At 37.8% G+C, this 17,420-nt stretch overlaps 1 protein-coding gene across 1 annotated transcript in view; it reads left to right on the top strand.

Moving 5' to 3' along the window:
* The window catches only part of WDR72 (WD repeat domain 72), a 212,117-nt gene that overhangs the window by 26,450 nt on the left and 168,247 nt on the right, over window positions 1–17,420 (top strand). The window contains exons 11-12 of the mRNA XM_088840294.1: window positions 672–892; window positions 3,951–4,146. Of these exons, the coding sequence (XP_088696420.1) occupies window positions 672–892; window positions 3,951–4,146 (417 nt within the window). The remainder of the gene's footprint in view (window positions 1–671; window positions 893–3,950; window positions 4,147–17,420) is intronic.

The following is a 17,420-nucleotide window of genomic DNA, read 5'->3' as shown; positions in this document are numbered from 1 at the left end:
GGAACTGGTAACTTGCTAACATCCTTAAAGAATTAGTAGACTTTGAACAACTAGCCTCAGTGCTCTATCAAAAGCATGACCTAGCTTGTAGTGAGGCACTTCCCTTTTGAAATAATCCAAGGGTTGTTCTCATCAGGTGGCCAAAGTATTGGAGCTTCAGCTTCAGCATAGTCCTTCCAATGAATATTCAGGGTTGATTTCCTTTAGGATTAACTGGTTGATCTCCTAGCTATCCAAGGGACTCTCAAAAGTCTTCTCCAGGACCACAGTTCAAAAGCATCAATTCTTCAGTGTTCAGCCTTCTTTATGGTCCAATGGAAAAGCCCCTGATGCTGGGAAAGATTGAGGGCAGGCGGAGAAGGAGGCGACAAAGAATGAGATGGTTAGATAGCATCATGACTCAGTGCATGTTGAGTTTGAGCAAACTCTGGGAGATAGTGAAAAACAGGGAAGCCTGGTGTGCTGTAGTCCATAGGGTGCAAAGAGCTGGACACAACTTAGCAACTGAACAACAGCTACAAAGCGTTGCTTATTAATTTCCTTAGTCAACTTAGCCTACTTTTAACTATATGCAGTCTTCTTACACTAAAAGTTTATAAAAGAAAATCTCAGGACTATTTCTTGAACAAAAAAAACTTTGTTTTATTATTTGGTGTTTGGTTGTTTTCCAGGTTCCCTTCCTCAGAAAGTTCTCAAAGGTCATCACCACAGTGTTACTTCCTTGCTTTACCCACATGGTCTCTCTTCAAAATTAGACCAAAGTTGGCTGGTATCTGGGGACCAGGACTCATGGGTCATCTTGTGGAATATCTTTACTGAAGAAATTTTGCATAAATTCTTTTTGCAAGCTGGCCTGGTAACAAGTCTTTTGATGTCTCCAGAGAATTTCAAAGTAAGTTAAGATGAAGAGTGAAACATAACACATAAATTTAAGTTATATAGCATTTTAGAACATTTAAAAACTCTAAGGAAAAATATCTCGTAGTTCCACGGAAAAGAAAAAATACCCATAATATAACTGGGTGATTTTTATGAATTCCTTATTTGTTACGAATTCTGTTATTTTTACAGCTTATACAGATAATGCAGTTCTAAAGCAAAAGTCATATCAATTCTTGCCTTTACAAAAGTCAGTTAATTCTCTTTAACTTATACTTACTTACTTACACTTTTTCCCCTGGTTCTACATCTTAATTTTTAATGAAATTATCTTTTCTTTTTAAATAAAAAGTAATAGACACTGAGGGCTTCCCAGGTGGCGCTAGTGGTAAAGAACCTACTACCCAGTGCAGGAGATAAGAGACTCAGGTTTGATCTATGAGTCGGGAACATTCCTTGGAGGAGGGCATGGCAACCCACTCCAGTATTTTTGCCTGGAGGATCCCATGGACAGAGGAACCTGGTATGTTACAGTCTACAGGGTCACAAAGAGTCAGACACAACTGAAGCGACTTAGCACACATGCACTCAATGGACACTCAATGGCAAAATAGATATATAGGAATCATAAATTAAAATTAACTTTTGCCTTTAACAATTTAATAATAATAATGATCATTAAATTTTCTTTTTCTTGAACAGATTTTTATTTGCTCTTTTGTCTATTTAACAAATATTTTCAACATTGAACTTATTCAAATTTATGACCATCTACCTGATGCTGAGGAAAGGAAATATTTTCAGATATAGTTTTCTCATGCAATGTCAGCTTCAATTCAGCCTTCATAAAGCTGATAGCTTTGATAAAATATGAACAAACAAGTTTTGAGTTCTCTGAGTTTATGTTAGTTGACTGACTTGTAAAAATTATTTCTCCACAGTAATATTATGAAAAATCAGCTCCAAAGTAAAACCAGAGAAAACTTGCACTGTATGTTTGTAGTAAGAAAAAATTAAAGCAGTATTTCAGGAACAGAAATGATTAAACAAAATAGTAAAACAAAGTTAAGTGAGCCCTACAACCACCCCCCCAAAAAAATAAAACAAATTATCTGGTGGTTTGAGATACCTTGATATGTCTTTTATTCCCAAAGTTCTTCCTTTTTAAAAATATATATATTTTTTCCTTTAGACTCCAGGATAGTAGTCCAAATCAGTTCCACTCCTTACCCCTTTTACTTCTGCCTCAGTTGTAGCTGATTTGGAGTCAGAGCTCCAAAGATCAGGACACATTCAAAGCCAAATAAAAGGGGAGTTTATTGAAAGGACATATGAGGCAATCCTTAGGCATCCAAGACAAAATACCACAGCAACCAACAAGGACCTCCTGTAAAGCATATGGAACTCTGCTCAATGTTACGTGGCAGTCTGGATGGGAGGGGAGTTTGGGGGAGAAACCTCTCCTCCTCCTGGGTGCATGCTCAGTCGTGTCCAACTCTTTATGACCCCATGGACTGTAGCTCGCTAGGCTTCTCTGTCCATGGGGATTCTCCAGGCAAGAATACTGGAGTGGGTTGCCATGCCCTCCTCCATAATCATCTATACTCCAAAACAGAATAAAAAGTTTAAGAACAAAAACATTGCAGCAGAATCTGCAGTGGGACTTGAACTCAAATTCAGAAACTAAGGTTACTCTTAGAATCCACTGCCCCAATATGGTCTGCTTTTCTGTGATTACTCATTTATCTTGCCGCTTCCTATGACTTCTTTTAGCTTTACAACTTCAAATGACTAGAAAAGAGAACCCACTTGGCCTAGTAGGGGTCCACTGTCTACTCTAGTCATAGAATCTGTGTTCACATGTTATTTTCTTGTGTTTATATGTGTGTGTGAATTTCCTGAAGTACATTGGGCTGTCTGTTCTAGAAGCTGTGAGTTGGGCACGTTCTCCACGAGGTAATAGTTGGGCGATAGTGCCATCTGCCCCTTTCTACAAGTCCAGCCTTCCCATATATCCCCTGTCATTTTTGATCCCCACCTCCCCCCTCAGAATTTATGCAGGCTCCTTTAAAAAAGAGGGGAGAAATTTATTATTAGGAAAAATAACACATCCCCCAGTGCCCCACTGAGAGAGGTCAGTGATTGGCACTGGGAGATTCTCAAAGGGATGTCAACTGATGCTTTTAACATAGCAGCCAGAAGTCTGGCCAGGTGCCTTAGGGAAAGTAGGAGCATCCGTATCGCAAAATGGTTAGAAAAGATAAAAGAGAGAGCAGACAAAATGCCCACTCCTCCTCCTTCCTACGCTCCAGCCATCCCCACTGTGGGCTGACGAGCGCATGGCCCTCGTGGTGAGGCACAGAGCTGCCCTGTAAACTCCTGAGTGAGCCTCGGCAGCACCCAGCAAGAATGGTGTTTGTCCTAAACTATGCTCAAGGTAACCACATGCTGATGTTCTTAAACGTATCTTAAGAATTTTTGTCCTGTGAGACTATTTTTGGTCCTCATGTCTTTGAAGCTGTACATTCAGCTGGAACTATCTAATGCTACCTCTTTTAGACTGTGTCTACACTGAGTTTCCTGTTTGGATTAGAATTTGTATAGTTCTGGGAACAGCACCAAATCACATTTTGAGACTGTAAGTGGAAAATACCAGCTCATGATACCCTTGGGCCTAAGCTTGTGTCTACAAATAGCTTCTTTTTGTGGCAACAAATTAGTTCTTGGGTTTATTTTATTCTGCATTATTTCCGATGTCTGCCTCACTGCCTGAATCTGCTGAGTGATGGTCAAGTCCTTCATTTATCTTATGAGTAGATCTGGCCTGGAATTCTCCTCTTGCCCTGTGTCTTTTGACCTTCCTGATAAGTCTTTGAATTTAAAATCTACTTGGTGTGCAAAGCTCCCCTGTGCAGTGTTATATGGAGAGGTGCTATACAAAGCAGATCTGTCATTTGGTAAATGGGGTTTTAACAAAAGCTCATGTTACTAAGGGGGAAATCAGGTTTAATTTTAAAGAAAGCATTTGACTGTCTACTTACAAAGAATGCTGGGTTTTCTTTTTTCCACAGCTACGAAGTTATCAGGTAATCTGCTGTGTGTGCAGTGACCACGCTGTGGCTCTTCTTCACCTGGAGGGGCGGAGGTGCCTCCTGAGTGCCCGGAAGCACCTTTTCCCTGTGAGGATGATAAAGTGGCATCCCGTTGAGAACTTTCTGATTGTTGGATGTGCAGATGACTCTGTTTACATCTGGGAAATTGAAACAGGTATATTGAAATTACACCCCCTCTTATCCTTTACGTATGTATGCATCAAAGCATTTGGCTAGGTGGAAACTTCCAGAAAATATACGCAAATCCCTCACTTCCTTTTACCTTTGGTTGAGCTACACTTAAAGGCTTCGTTTGCAAGTGTGTATGGAAAATAAACACCATGGCTCAAGTCAGACCCTGACCCACTGGTGATTAGCTGACGGAGCAGTGCACAGGACTGAGCCGGATATTTCTGGAAGCTATAAATAAAAACATAAGTTATCTACTTTAATTATTAACAAGAGAGAAATTTAGTGTCCTACTACTAGTCTCAAATTATCATTGAATTCTGCCTTCTTCAGCATACTCACCATCTCAGCAACATTTTGAGCTAATTGATGATCAGTAATAATGGAATATAATTAATTACAAAACTCCAAAAAGTTGAGTCAGGGAAACTGAAAACTGAGTGGTTCAATTGAACTTTTGGTGTCATAGCATACAGAATATATAGTTTTAAGTTTTAAGTTTTCTTAAAAAAAGTTTTACTCTATAACTCTTAAGTTGAGAGCAACACATTTCAGGCAAATGCTGGGAACAAATCAAATACAGTGAAGTAATTAATGAATGTGAGTCAAGGGAGTGCACTGGAGAGTACATTTCACTGAAACCATTGCATGATTCGTATTGATTAATCCGTGGTGGTTTTATGTTGGGTGTTATTAACAGACTGGATAGTTTATAATGTTATGGTTTAGAGCCATACTTCACCAAAATAATTGCTATTTTCTTTATATTTGATGTTCATGTGTTAATGATGATGACACACAGAGGATGCAACATAATATCACCTTATATTTGTGCCTGCTTTACACTTTGATGGGCTTCCATGCTCATTTCCCATTAGATTATCACAATTTCTAGGGTAGATAGAAGAGGTATTTTTCCTCAAGGTATCCATGAGGAATCTGTAGGTCTGATTTGTAAATTGCGAGATTACACACTAATAAGTGGTGAACCAATATGAGGCTCCCCATTGTTCTTTGCACATATTCACAGAACTAGAAGAGCTAAGTAATCTAAGAACTAGGTAATCTAAGAATTCTTAGGTAATCTAAGTGATGTTTGAGTATAATGGATAAAATAGGTTCTAATGCCTGGGCTTGCCTCCAGGACTTGCTAATGAAGAAATATATTACCTTGGACAAATAACTTGGCTTCACTGCATGTCAATTTCCTTATCTATGAAATGGGAGTAATAGTACTTGTCTTCCCTTACATTAACAAATACCTAAAATGCTTGTAAACAGTGCCTGTAGGTGCCAAGTCTTAAGTAAGAGTTAACTGTTTTAAATATTATCAAAAAATGTGGCAAAATCTTGATTTTTGCTTGTGAAATCTGAATCTGTAAAACATATACAATGATAAATGTGTGCAACTACATTGATTTTTAATGGTTATGATAGTATTTATTTAATTTTTTTTATATTGGAGTATAGTTGACATAATAATGGTGTGTTAGTTTCAGGTGTACACAAAGTGGTTAAGTTCTATATATACATGTATCCATTCTTTTACAAATTCTTTTCCCAATTAGGCTGTTACAGAATATTGAGCAGAGTTTCCTGTCCTATACAGTAGGTCCCTGTTGGTTATCCATTTTTTAAAAAGCACAACCGTATTGTTTTTAATTTTGAAATTTTAAATACTTGCTAATCAAACATATTTTCTCTTAGAAAACAGAGTCTAGGAAGAATAAAAAAAATCTGGGTACTCATAAGTGTTTATGGTTCCATTGCCCCACCAGGATACCTTTCAAGCTATGCAACTTTTTATTTATTTCTTTTTGATGGGACAGGCAGTAATGAAGGGAAGAAAAACCACTAGTAGTTCTTGACACCATATTTATTCCAACATTGTATTTCAATATTTCTTTTTATGCTCCCCAAATATATAATCAAATGTAGAACAGTTGAAGAATAGAGAGAAACATAGAAATGGAATCCTATCCCACTCCCTAAAGATAGCTGCTCTTAATATTTTGATCTACTTTCTGTCAGACATCTTTCTATGTCAATAAACACATGTCTATATTGTATTTCAGTCATGGTCCTAGCCAGAAACTGAATTCAACCCAGGTGGGTAAAATGAAGAGACTCTAATGAAAGGACTCTTTAGAGGGATGTGGATAGGGATTAGGGAACAGACAAGGAATGGACAGTGAGGCCATTACCTGGACACTAGCAGTATCAGGGCGCTCTTACCTTCTCTAGGGCTGAAGTGAACGATGAGAAAATAGTAGTACTGGAATCCAATTCAAGCTGAAGCCAAAGAGGTGTGATTACTCCCTGGGGTCATAGAACTCCCTGGGTTTTCCTGGTGGCACTGGTGGTAAAGAACTGCCAGACAATGCAGGAGATGTAAGAGACGCAGTTTCAATCTTTGGACTGGGAAGATTCCCTGGAGAAGGAAATGCCAACCCCTTCCAGTGTTCCTGCCTGGAGAATTCCACGGACAGAGGAGCCTGGCAGGCTACAGTCCATAGGGTTGCAAAGAGTCAGACATGACTGAAGCGACTTAGCTCTCATGCATAGAGCTCCCACCAGAAACGCAATACTGAAACAAAGAGAGCTGGAGGAAATTCTCTTCTCTTTCCTTTTGCAGTCACCTTCATTAGTTTAATCCAACTGAAAGTCAGACAGGAAGGGCAGTTTTAGAAATCGGCCAAGGGCACAGAGCAAGACACAGAAGGGTATTGGAAGGATGGAGTGCACTGACAAATGAACAATAATTGACTTAGGGGCCATTATGGATACGCCATACTTTAACTCAGGAATCTCCTACAGTTGGTTATTTATATTTTTTTTTCTATAAAAAAGCTTGTTTTAAAATGGCCATATAAACTGATATGTGCATGTTTAGTGTTTCATTAACTTATAGGATATTTGTTCCAAATGAAATTATGAGGCTACTTATCTCTCGTTGCTGCTGCTGCTGCTAAGTCACTTTAGTCGTGTCCGACTCTATGTGACCCCATAGACGGAAGCCCACCAGGCTCCCCTGTCCCTGGGATTCTCCAGGCAAGAACACTGGAGTGGGTTGCCATTTCTTGCTAATCTACAGTAATAGTTTATGAACTACCATAACTCATCTTAAGCTTATAACTGTGAAAATTTGTCACCAATAATTATATCATTGCCTTTATATTTGTGATGAGACTTTTTACTTTTCCAAAGCCTCCTCGGGTTGATAATCTTATATGAGCCCCACAACACTCTGGAGACAGCTGACAGCTGAACTCCTTACTACACTCATTCCTTATGAATAAGTATATGCTGTTCCTTTTAGTCTGTGTCTGGTATTGGCTTTGTTTTGAGTTGCCTTTAACCTCAGCAATTCCAATTTTGTTGAAAATTTAATGAACTACTTTTTATTTCTCACACTGCATTTCATCTAGCTAACATACTTCCAATATATTTATTCTACTTGGTACTTATTTTATCCTTTTCCTGTAAAGGTGGGAAAATCCAGGATCAGGAGACTTTCCATTTATAGTTTCATAAAGTTAGGGGAGAAAAGTACCAGCTAGGACCAAAACAATTAAGCTGAAAAGTGGTCTATGAGGGTCTAGAATATGCTTGTTCACTGACATGCCTAGCACTTGAATGAATGAATGAACCAGCCTAAGTTTTCTTGGACTTCAATAGATTGAGTACAAATGAGTTCATCTTACAATTGGCCAGTTGTGGTGGCTCTGAGATCCTGGCTCCCCAACTGTAGATAGATCCTTAGCTTTCTCCTCCAAGTATTCCCTAGGGTTTTTGGTATTCACAGGCACATGCCTCACTTCCTTGTGTGGAAGTCTGTATATTTCCTACACCAGCCAACTTTTCCTGTTTTTATCCTTTCAGTTTTGCCAAAAAGTTCAAACTTCGTTCCATGTGTGAACAGACCTATTCTCTGCTCCATTTCTCCAGCACTCTGCCTCCTCTGAATACACAGAGAAGGAATAAATTGACACTCAGGCATTTCTCAGATCTTTCAGCACTAGAGCAACTCCAGAGCTCCCTAGAAAGAAAAATAGGAAGTGTCAGTGGGATACGGATTTGGGGGAAAGAGACCTAGAAATAAAAGGCAAGGAAAGGGAGTAAAGCCAAAAGTAATTAATTCTCAACTGCACCACAAACCCACCTTGGTGGAAGGTTAGGGGGTGGGGTATAGATTAGACCCTGTGTCACCTTACTCCAGTTGTGGAGGACAGGATATGAGACTAGTTCTTCACAGACACTTTATAACAACCTATCAACCTATTCTCACTTTATTCATGAGATGTATTTATTCACTAATTTATTCTATCTGGTAGAAAGCACAAGCATATTCTGGAGCCATGTACCACCCATGCCTATCTTATCTTGAAATCGTCAGAGGTGTATCTTTTCAGTGACAGGTGGCATAGTCAGATATGTAACAGGGTAAAGTATGGGATCATAGGTGGGCATGCTTGTCTCATGGGAGAAGCAAACAATCAGAGCAGAGTATTTATGCAGCAGTGGGGGCCCTTGTCTTCTGGATAAAAGTGCAGTGCTGCCAGGTTGGGAGTGATGAGGGCATCCAGTTTTGCTTATTGATTTGCCGGATGTCCCATGATGTTTAGGCCTGATTAGAAAGGGAAAAAATTGGAGATGTCATTTTGATTAATATTTGAGCTCTCACATTGTATTTGGCACTGACAACTCTGGGCAGTTTTGTCACTCTCATTGCTATGAGACACAATAGGGATAATGTAATACTGATTTTTTTGCCTAAAATACACAAATACACACCAGAAATAAATCTCCAGCTCCAAGTTCGTTTTTCTTTTAAGAATTGATTTTAAATTAATTCTGAGGACTTTTCTGTTTACAGCAATGGATTTACATTATAGAAAATTTGTGTAATGAATTTGTGTTATTAAATGTAAATATTATGATTATCGAAGGTCTTCTGTTACAGCCTGTGTTATGAAATATGCTATATTAAACAACTGAATGTTTTTGTGTGTGGAAAGGATAAAGTCATATTTATGTGAAAGTAAAACATTTATTGATAAGATAGGTCAAGAAAACTTTATCTATAAAGAGTTGGGCAGTTAATATTCTAAGCTTTGTGATTCATATGATCTCTGTTGCAGCTACTGAACTCTGTCCTCATATTTAGCACAGAGGCCATTGATAATACATAAAGGAGTGGGTGAGGCTGTGTTCCAATAAACCTTTATTTACAAAAGCAGATGACAGGCTGAATTTGCCTTGCAGCAGCAGTTTATAGACCCCCCTAAGAATGACGGTAGTTCTTTTAAAGATCATTATTTTCACAACTCATTCTGAAGCAGTTTATAATTCTAATTCATCATATTTCACCAACTCTGTATGGTTATACCCATTTTGCTAAGGAGGAAATTGAACACAGAGAACTTTTGAGTCTGAAGATCCCCAGGCTGAGTGTTGGGCACTTGCACTGTGGTGTGTTTGTCTTTTGTTCTCCTGTGTTCTTCACTGTATTGTACAGCAGGAGTACTGTCTGCAGATGGAGGTCAGCTTTCTGAGACTGTCAAGCAGGGAATTAGATAAGAAAAACTCAGAAAAAAAGAAATGGCTACCAGGAAACCCACCAATGCTCTCCTGAAGGAGAGGAACTCTGGCTATCTCTCAGTGCCTGGCTCTCAGTTTACACACGGTTCTAACAGCCCTGGTCATCTGATTTCTCAGATGACAGATTAGAAACAGCAAATTGCAAGTGGGGAGACTGTTAGTGGCAGGAACTCTGATTGCAGAAGCAACAGCTGACAGGAAGGCAGGAGAAGCACAGGTACAAGTCACTGCTCAGGGCAGTCTTTCTTGTGCTCCTGGGAAGATAGTCATCCGAAGAAAAAATATGCTGAAACCATTTCCCTTGTTCAGGAAGCTCTTAGATATGCTTGCACAGTTTATGGGCAACTGCCAGTCCCCTCCTGTGACTCCTGCTGGGAGCTAGGCTTTCTCTTTCCCAGGCACTGGCTTCAGGAAGAATATCTAAAGGTATTATATCCAAGGTGGATTTCAAACCTAAGGAAATCTCAAGAATGGTTTGGCACCTGGGGTTCAAGGCCAGTGAGTGGGTAGAGCTGAGAGTCCCTGTGAATCTGTTTTTGTTAGTTTCTTCTTATGTCTGCTCAGTAATATGAGCCGTGTGACCTTGAGCAGGAAGCTTTACACTTGCAGCGTGGCCTGAGGATCCAGCCTCTAGTTATGACATGGTTTCTGTGGGAAAACACACTTTGAGTTTTAAAACCGTCTTATAAACAGACAATGGGAACAAAGCCTATGAATATGAAATTAAGGAAGTAAGGAAGAAGACCATACATTTCAGAGTTATTTTCACCACAGGTGTTAAATTTCCTCTCTCTTAATTTCTTAGTGAAATTAGTAGCAGCTAGCTATAAAAGTATTCATCTACTATGATGCCATATAAATGATACATTTGTTCTTCCCTGGTTTCAAAGTACAAGAAGAAAAGAAAATTTAAAAACTAAAACTCTTAAGAAAGATAAGATGAGGTTTGTCAAGTAATAGTTAATAGGATGTATTTATAGAAAACATCCAATGTTTAATCTACCGTAGATCTGAGTTTGCTTTAACTATTCAGGATGAGGCTACATAGATATATGCAAGACACAGTTTCCCAGATATATGTAGTCATATTTTCCCTAACACAATAGAATCATGTGTCTAAATTCCTACTTTGCCACTCCAGAATATCACACAAGGTCACTACCTGGAGAAGTAATTTTCCAGTCCACAAGTTTTAGTTGGTTTTCTTCTTTTGTAGTATATAGTATATTTTGTTGATGTTAGCTGCTAAGTCGTGTCCAAATCTTTTGCTACCCCATGGACTATAGCCCACCAGCCTCGTCTGTCCGTGGGGTTTCCCAGGCAAGAAATACTGGAGTGGGTTGCCATTTCTGTCTCCAGGGGTTCTTCCCAACCCAAGGATCAAACCTGCATCTCCAGTACTGGCAGGTGGATTCTTTACCACTGAGCTACCAGGGAAATCCTACTATATTTAGTATATAGTATATAAAATAAAGCTTTCTTTGTGGCTCAGCTGGTAAAGAATCTGCCTGCAATGTGGGAGACCTGGGTTTGATCCTAAAAATTTATAATTCCACTAGTTACCAATTATAGCATTCTGAGGGGCAGTGTTGCTTGGTTTTCTCATCAAGGTCACCCCTTTGTAGATATGAGGTAAAGTTATGTTGTGCCAACTACCTTGTCAGCACAACCAGAGAATGACTTTCATTATATACATTTTAAGGGTAGGTTTTGGTTATGCAGCATCTGGCAGGCAGTAGTCTCTCCAGTATGTCATTTTCTCAGAGCCACGTTATTTTGTTGTGCTATATTACAGATGGAACCCTCTTGGGATGATTGTTTTTGGAAAAGAAAAATAGGATACATTAAAGCACAGGGTGGGCTTTTTTCCTATATCACCTTTTCCAAGCCCTTTTCTTCTTTATTACAATAATTACTGATGTTATTACTCAACATGTATTTTTAGTTTACTGCCTATTTTGAGGGGAATCTTTATTTCTTCCTTCTTGGTCCTATTTGTAACAGCTACACTATAATTTGAGATTTTGATTCAGGTAGTATTGTGTGCAAGTGCATGTAACTTCTTATGTACACGCTTGTGCATATGGACTTTGTCAGGACTTTAGCTACTAAATAGTTGCACATTTGTCAAAATTCAACGTCTTGAGTAGAAATTAGTGTCTATGAGCCCTGAGATTTGTACTGCTTAGTTTGAATCTTGTTCTACTTTTTCCAATTTTTATTATCCCAGTCAACTTTTAACTCCTCAAAAACTCACCATCTCTTAATGGCAGTTAGCATTGAATAAACATTAACTATTACTTATGATAAATCTTGCATGTATTACTGTACTATTTTATACTGAAGTGTCTCTGTTTCTCACTCTTTATCTTCCTATCACCACTCCAGTTAAGCTCAACAGTTATATCTTATTCTGATGAAGGGCATACCACTCTGAAGGATACTAGAATTTTCACATATGGCCTTCCAATAAAATCATGAAAAGTTCATCCCTTTGAAACAATTTGAAAAAATATAGGACAATATACGAGCACATAGTTTATGGATTACACTAAAGGCTTGAAAGTACTACAAGTATGCTAAGCTGTTAACTTAAGGCAGGGGTAAAGGCAAGTTAGTGTAGATGAGAGTTTTACTATTCGTTCTCATAGCACATATAATTTTATATTTAAAATTTAAAGGTTAATATATGTCCTCTTCAATAGCCTAAAACACCAAAAAGGGCAAGAACTGTGTCTGTCAGTGTTCACTGGTCTGTTCTAGGAAAGCATAGCACTTGACACATGGGAAAAAATTAACAAATATTTGTTGAGTTTTATTAAAATTTTTAAAAATATTTAGCTTCTGTAAACAATATGCTGTGGGCTTCCTAAGTGGCTCAGTACTAAAGAATCTGCCTGCCAAGCAGGAGATCTGAGTTTGATCCCTGGGTCAGGAAAGTTCTCCAGAGAAAGAAATGGCAACCCACTCCAGTATTTCTTTCCTGGCAAATCCCATGGACAGAGGAGCCTGGCAGACTATAGTCCATGGGGTCACAAAGAGTTGGACACGACTTAGAGACTAAACAACAACAACAGCAACATGCTGCTAAACATCCAATGGATCACTGAATAAAAAAATGCCTGAAGGTATTTATGAGCACTTTTATTTTCAGAGAGAAAATTAAAAAATACCTAGAGACAAATGAAAATGAAAACATGATGATCCAAAAACCTATGGGATGGAGCAAAAGCAGCCGTAAGAGGGAAGTATAGCCATGCAAGTTTACCTCAGGAAAAAAAAAATCTCAAATGAACAACCTAAACTTATACCTAGATGAGATAGAGAAAGAAGAGCAACAGCTCAAAGTTAGTAGAAGGCACGAAATCATAAAGATCAGAGAAAAAATAAAATAGAGAATAAAAAAAAAAGAAAAGATAAATGAAACTAAAAGCTTGTTCTTTGAAATGATAAACCACCAATGTTCATAGCAGCATTATTTATAACTGCCAAGCAACCTAAGTGTCCATTAACAGAAAAATGGAGAAATAAGAGGTGGTGTGTATATATATATATATATATATATACATACATATATATATACACACAAAATGGAATACTACTTGGCCACTAAAAAGAATGAAATTTTGCCATTTGCAACAATATTGATAGAATTAGGGGCTTCCCTAATGGCTCAGTGATAAAGAATCCACCTGCCAATGCAGGAGACACAGTTTTGATCTCTGGTTTGGGAAGATCCCATGGAGAAGGAAATGGCAACCACCCCAGTATTCTTGCCTGAAAAGTCTCATGGACAGAGGAGCCTGGTGGGCTACAGTCCATGTGGTTGCAGAGTTGGACACAACTTAGTGACTGAGCATGCAGGATGGATCAACTTAGAAGATATTATACCAAGTGAAATAAGTTAGAGAAAGAGAAATATTGTATGATTACTCCACACATGTGGAATCTAAAAGATACAGACTCATAGCTATAGTGAACAAACTAGTGGTTACCAGTGGGGAGAGAGAAGGATGGAGGGGCAACATAAGGATTGAGAATTATGATATACAAACTATTATGTATAAAATAAGCTAATGGATTTATTACTCAACACAGGGCCTATAGCCAATACTTTATAATAACCATCGATATAAAAGAAGTATAATCTTTAAATATTGTGAGTTACTATACTGTACACCTGTAACTTATATATTGATAAAATTGTATATCAACTATACCTCAGTAAAAAAGCAAAAAAAAATCTATGACTAGTGAAAAAGAATTTTGAAGAAGTTTGGATAAGATAGATTTAAAAACTCTTCTGGGAAAAAATTTAAAATGTAGCTTCTTTAAGCATAATTTTTCCATATGACTCATTATTCACTCCTAATATATCAAACTAATGTTATTGCCTTATATTTAGAGACAGAAAATTCTGCCACTTTAAATCTGTGCACTTTCTGGCAAATCACAAATTGATCAAAGTCTTAGTTTCCTCATGGTAATGATGATGATGATAATACAATGTTGTAGAAGAGATGTGATAAGTTAATATATGTGAGAATACTGACTTTATTTTTATTAATTAACCACACATGTATGTGCATATTATACATACACATATTTGTGTATTACATATATATCTATATATTTGTTCCTATCACTTTATCTACACACACCACACACACATGTATATACACACATACCACATGGTTGCATTAATAAAAAAGAAACCAGAACAACAAAAGAAAAGTAAATGGGAACTCATAAAAATTAAAAACTTTTGTCTGTCTAAGGACAGTATGAAGTGTGTGAAAAGACAGCCTACAGAATGATAAAACTTACTTGAAAATCATATATCTCATAAATGTTTAATATCCAGAATGTATAAAGAATTCTTACAACAAAAAGATAAAAAGATCAAGTTTAAAAAGGACAAAGACTTGAATAGGTATTCCTTCAAATAAGATATGCAAATGGTGAAAAAACATATGAAAAGATTACCAATATGTTAGCCATCAGGGAAATGGAAATCAAAATCACAATGAAATATCACATTACATTCACATTTATAATCAAAAAATGGAAAATAACAAATCTGCGAAGGGTACAGAGACATAGGAACCTTTATTGCCTTTATTGTTTTGCTTATTACTTGCTGTCTTTCAAGGTTTTAAGTAAAGAAAATACTTGCAATAATCAGTTTTAGCTTATTCCTGCAGTCTGATTACATTTTGGATCAAGTGCAGGCTGGATATGTTAGTTCCAAATCTACATTTAATGTTCTCAGGGGCTATTCTATAGCAAGAGAAAGAGGAACACATCAGGAATGTTGCTCTGTGGCTCTTCCTTAACTTGGCCCCTTTTGCAAGCATTTTATATGAATGCTTGGAACATTAGTGGGTTTCACAGCTGCCATTTTTGGTGAAATAAACCCAAAGGAGCCATCTGCCCCTCCCCATGCTGCCTTCTTTCAGTTCCCTAACAACTTCTCAGTAGCCAGCTGCCACGGAAACGATTGGAAAAACAAGACTCAGTGGACTGTAATGATTGTTATTCTCTGGGAAAGTAGGTTCTCTGATTGGCTGAGAGATAAAGGATATTGAATACACTTGATTCATCTGGGGCATCAATAATATCCAACTTCTACCATTAACTTACTTGTTAGGATTTGAGGGGAAAGGTCTTTCGTGTTTCCAGGGTTGAATCTGGTGAAAACAAATCTAAAGGTCAAGTCCTTGTCTTCAGTGGTGGGCAGGAAATTTGACTATGGGAATGCTGTCAGATTCTATCTTGTGTGATAAAAAAATGTTGGCTGCTAATCTCAGCCTTTTCAAAAGTATTGGACTTTTGGCCTATTATTTTTTCCTTGCACATTCAACTGCAGGTGGATTTCATCCACTCTAGGCCAAAGAGTCAGAGTAATAGGAACACCACTGAGAAACCCAGGATGTCATCTTACAGTTTGTTCTTTGAGGGGATAGCAAATTGTTTCACTAACTTCAGTTAAAGGAATTGTACTGTATGCTGATATATCAACATTGAGAATCAGGAAAAGAACTGGAATAAGAAGGCTTGACAAGACAATTTACTATTCATCCATGATTTGCACTGAATAACCTTCTTTGGTTATCATACTTACTTCCAGAAGTGTCAACCGTAAGTCTAGTTAGGATTAACACATTTTACATGTTTCTTATTTTATGTCATTTATCTTTAAAACGCATTCTAGGTTTGGTCTGTTAATGAAACTATCCGTCATCAATGATTTTACAAAGCAAGTTGTGCTTTTCTTAAATACTCAGTTTAAAAGAATCTTTAATATGTCATAATCTAAAAATATATAAATACACGGCAAAACCGGGAGTTTGGAATTAGATGACTTAGTTTATCTGCACAGATACAAGGAGAGGTCAAAAGTATGATCTGATATCCAATACTATAGAACACTGAGCTCCCTACCAACTTACCTGAGAAAATATCTTTTTCATTAGTTCTGGCCTCCTGTGTGTGAGTTCAGTAACTCAGTCATGTCCAACTCTTTGCGGCCCCTTAGACTGTAGCCTGTCAGGCTCTTTTGTCCAATCGTATTCTACATTTCCAGAATACTGGAGTGGATTGTCCATTTCCTACTCCAGGGGATCTTCCTGACCTAGGGATCAAGCCCTTATCACTTGTGTCCATCCTGCAGTACCACCTGGGAAGTCCCTCTGGCCTACTAACTATCAATTATTTTGAATAAAGGTCTCCATTCTTCTAGCCACAATTTAAAATCTAAAAGCTCTGAAAACAAATTTTTTTTATTAGTTTGTGGTAAGACAACAAAATCAAACCTTAATTAACATGACGTTATTTATTTCACAAAGTGCAAGTATTCATTTTTGTTTTGTAGCTATATGGCATGTTTTATTACTGTCTGCTCTTCCATACTCTGCTGTAGCTGTTATACAACATACATTTGTGCATTAACTTCTCTCTGCAAAATCTGAAAAATTCTGAATTCTAAAACACTATGGTCTAGACATTTTGAATAAAGAATTGTATTATCTCTTTCTGTCATTCTCCCCAAATTAATGCATGCTTGCATGCAAAGTTGCTTCAGTTGTGTCCAACTCTTTGCAACACTATGGACTGTAACCTCTCAGGATCCTCTGTCCATGGGATTCTCCAGGCAAGAATACTGGAGTGGCTTGCCATGCTCTCCTCCAGGGGATTTTCCTGACCCAGGGATCGAACCCACATCTCTTATATCTGTCAGCATAGGCAGGCACGTTTTTACCACTAGTACCACAAAGCAATTAATAAGTTTTCTACAAAATGCCACGTATACTGTGTGTTTTGTTGCCTCCCGTTTATTTAACACATTTTAATCTGGCTCTGCCTCCACTATTTTAATGTAACCTTTTATGAGTTTACCCCGATGCCAAATCCAGGGGTCATTCTCCAGATGGCAGGTACTTACTTGTCTGAAGTCACTGCCGTTTGTGTCCTTCTCTCTGTCCATCCTCAGCCTCACATTAATCTGCCTTCTCTTGATGGCCAAGAGCCCCTTTTTCCCAGGTAGTCCTATTTCTATATGCTCTCTCTCTATTGTTTCCTGGACCTGTTCTCAGTGTTCTTCTCTTTTGTTTGTATTTTTCTTGGGCAATCTCACCAATGCAGATGCTTTTTCGTGTA

The sequence above is a fragment of the Moschus berezovskii genome, chromosome 9, assembly GCF_049115385.1.
Source record: "Moschus berezovskii isolate FMDL1 chromosome 9, NW_MosBer_1.0, whole genome shotgun sequence".
Taxonomy (NCBI): Eukaryota; Metazoa; Chordata; class Mammalia; order Artiodactyla; family Moschidae; genus Moschus; species Moschus berezovskii.
Note: the sequence above shows the minus strand (reverse complement) of the source record. Positions and strands in the feature narration are given on the sequence as shown.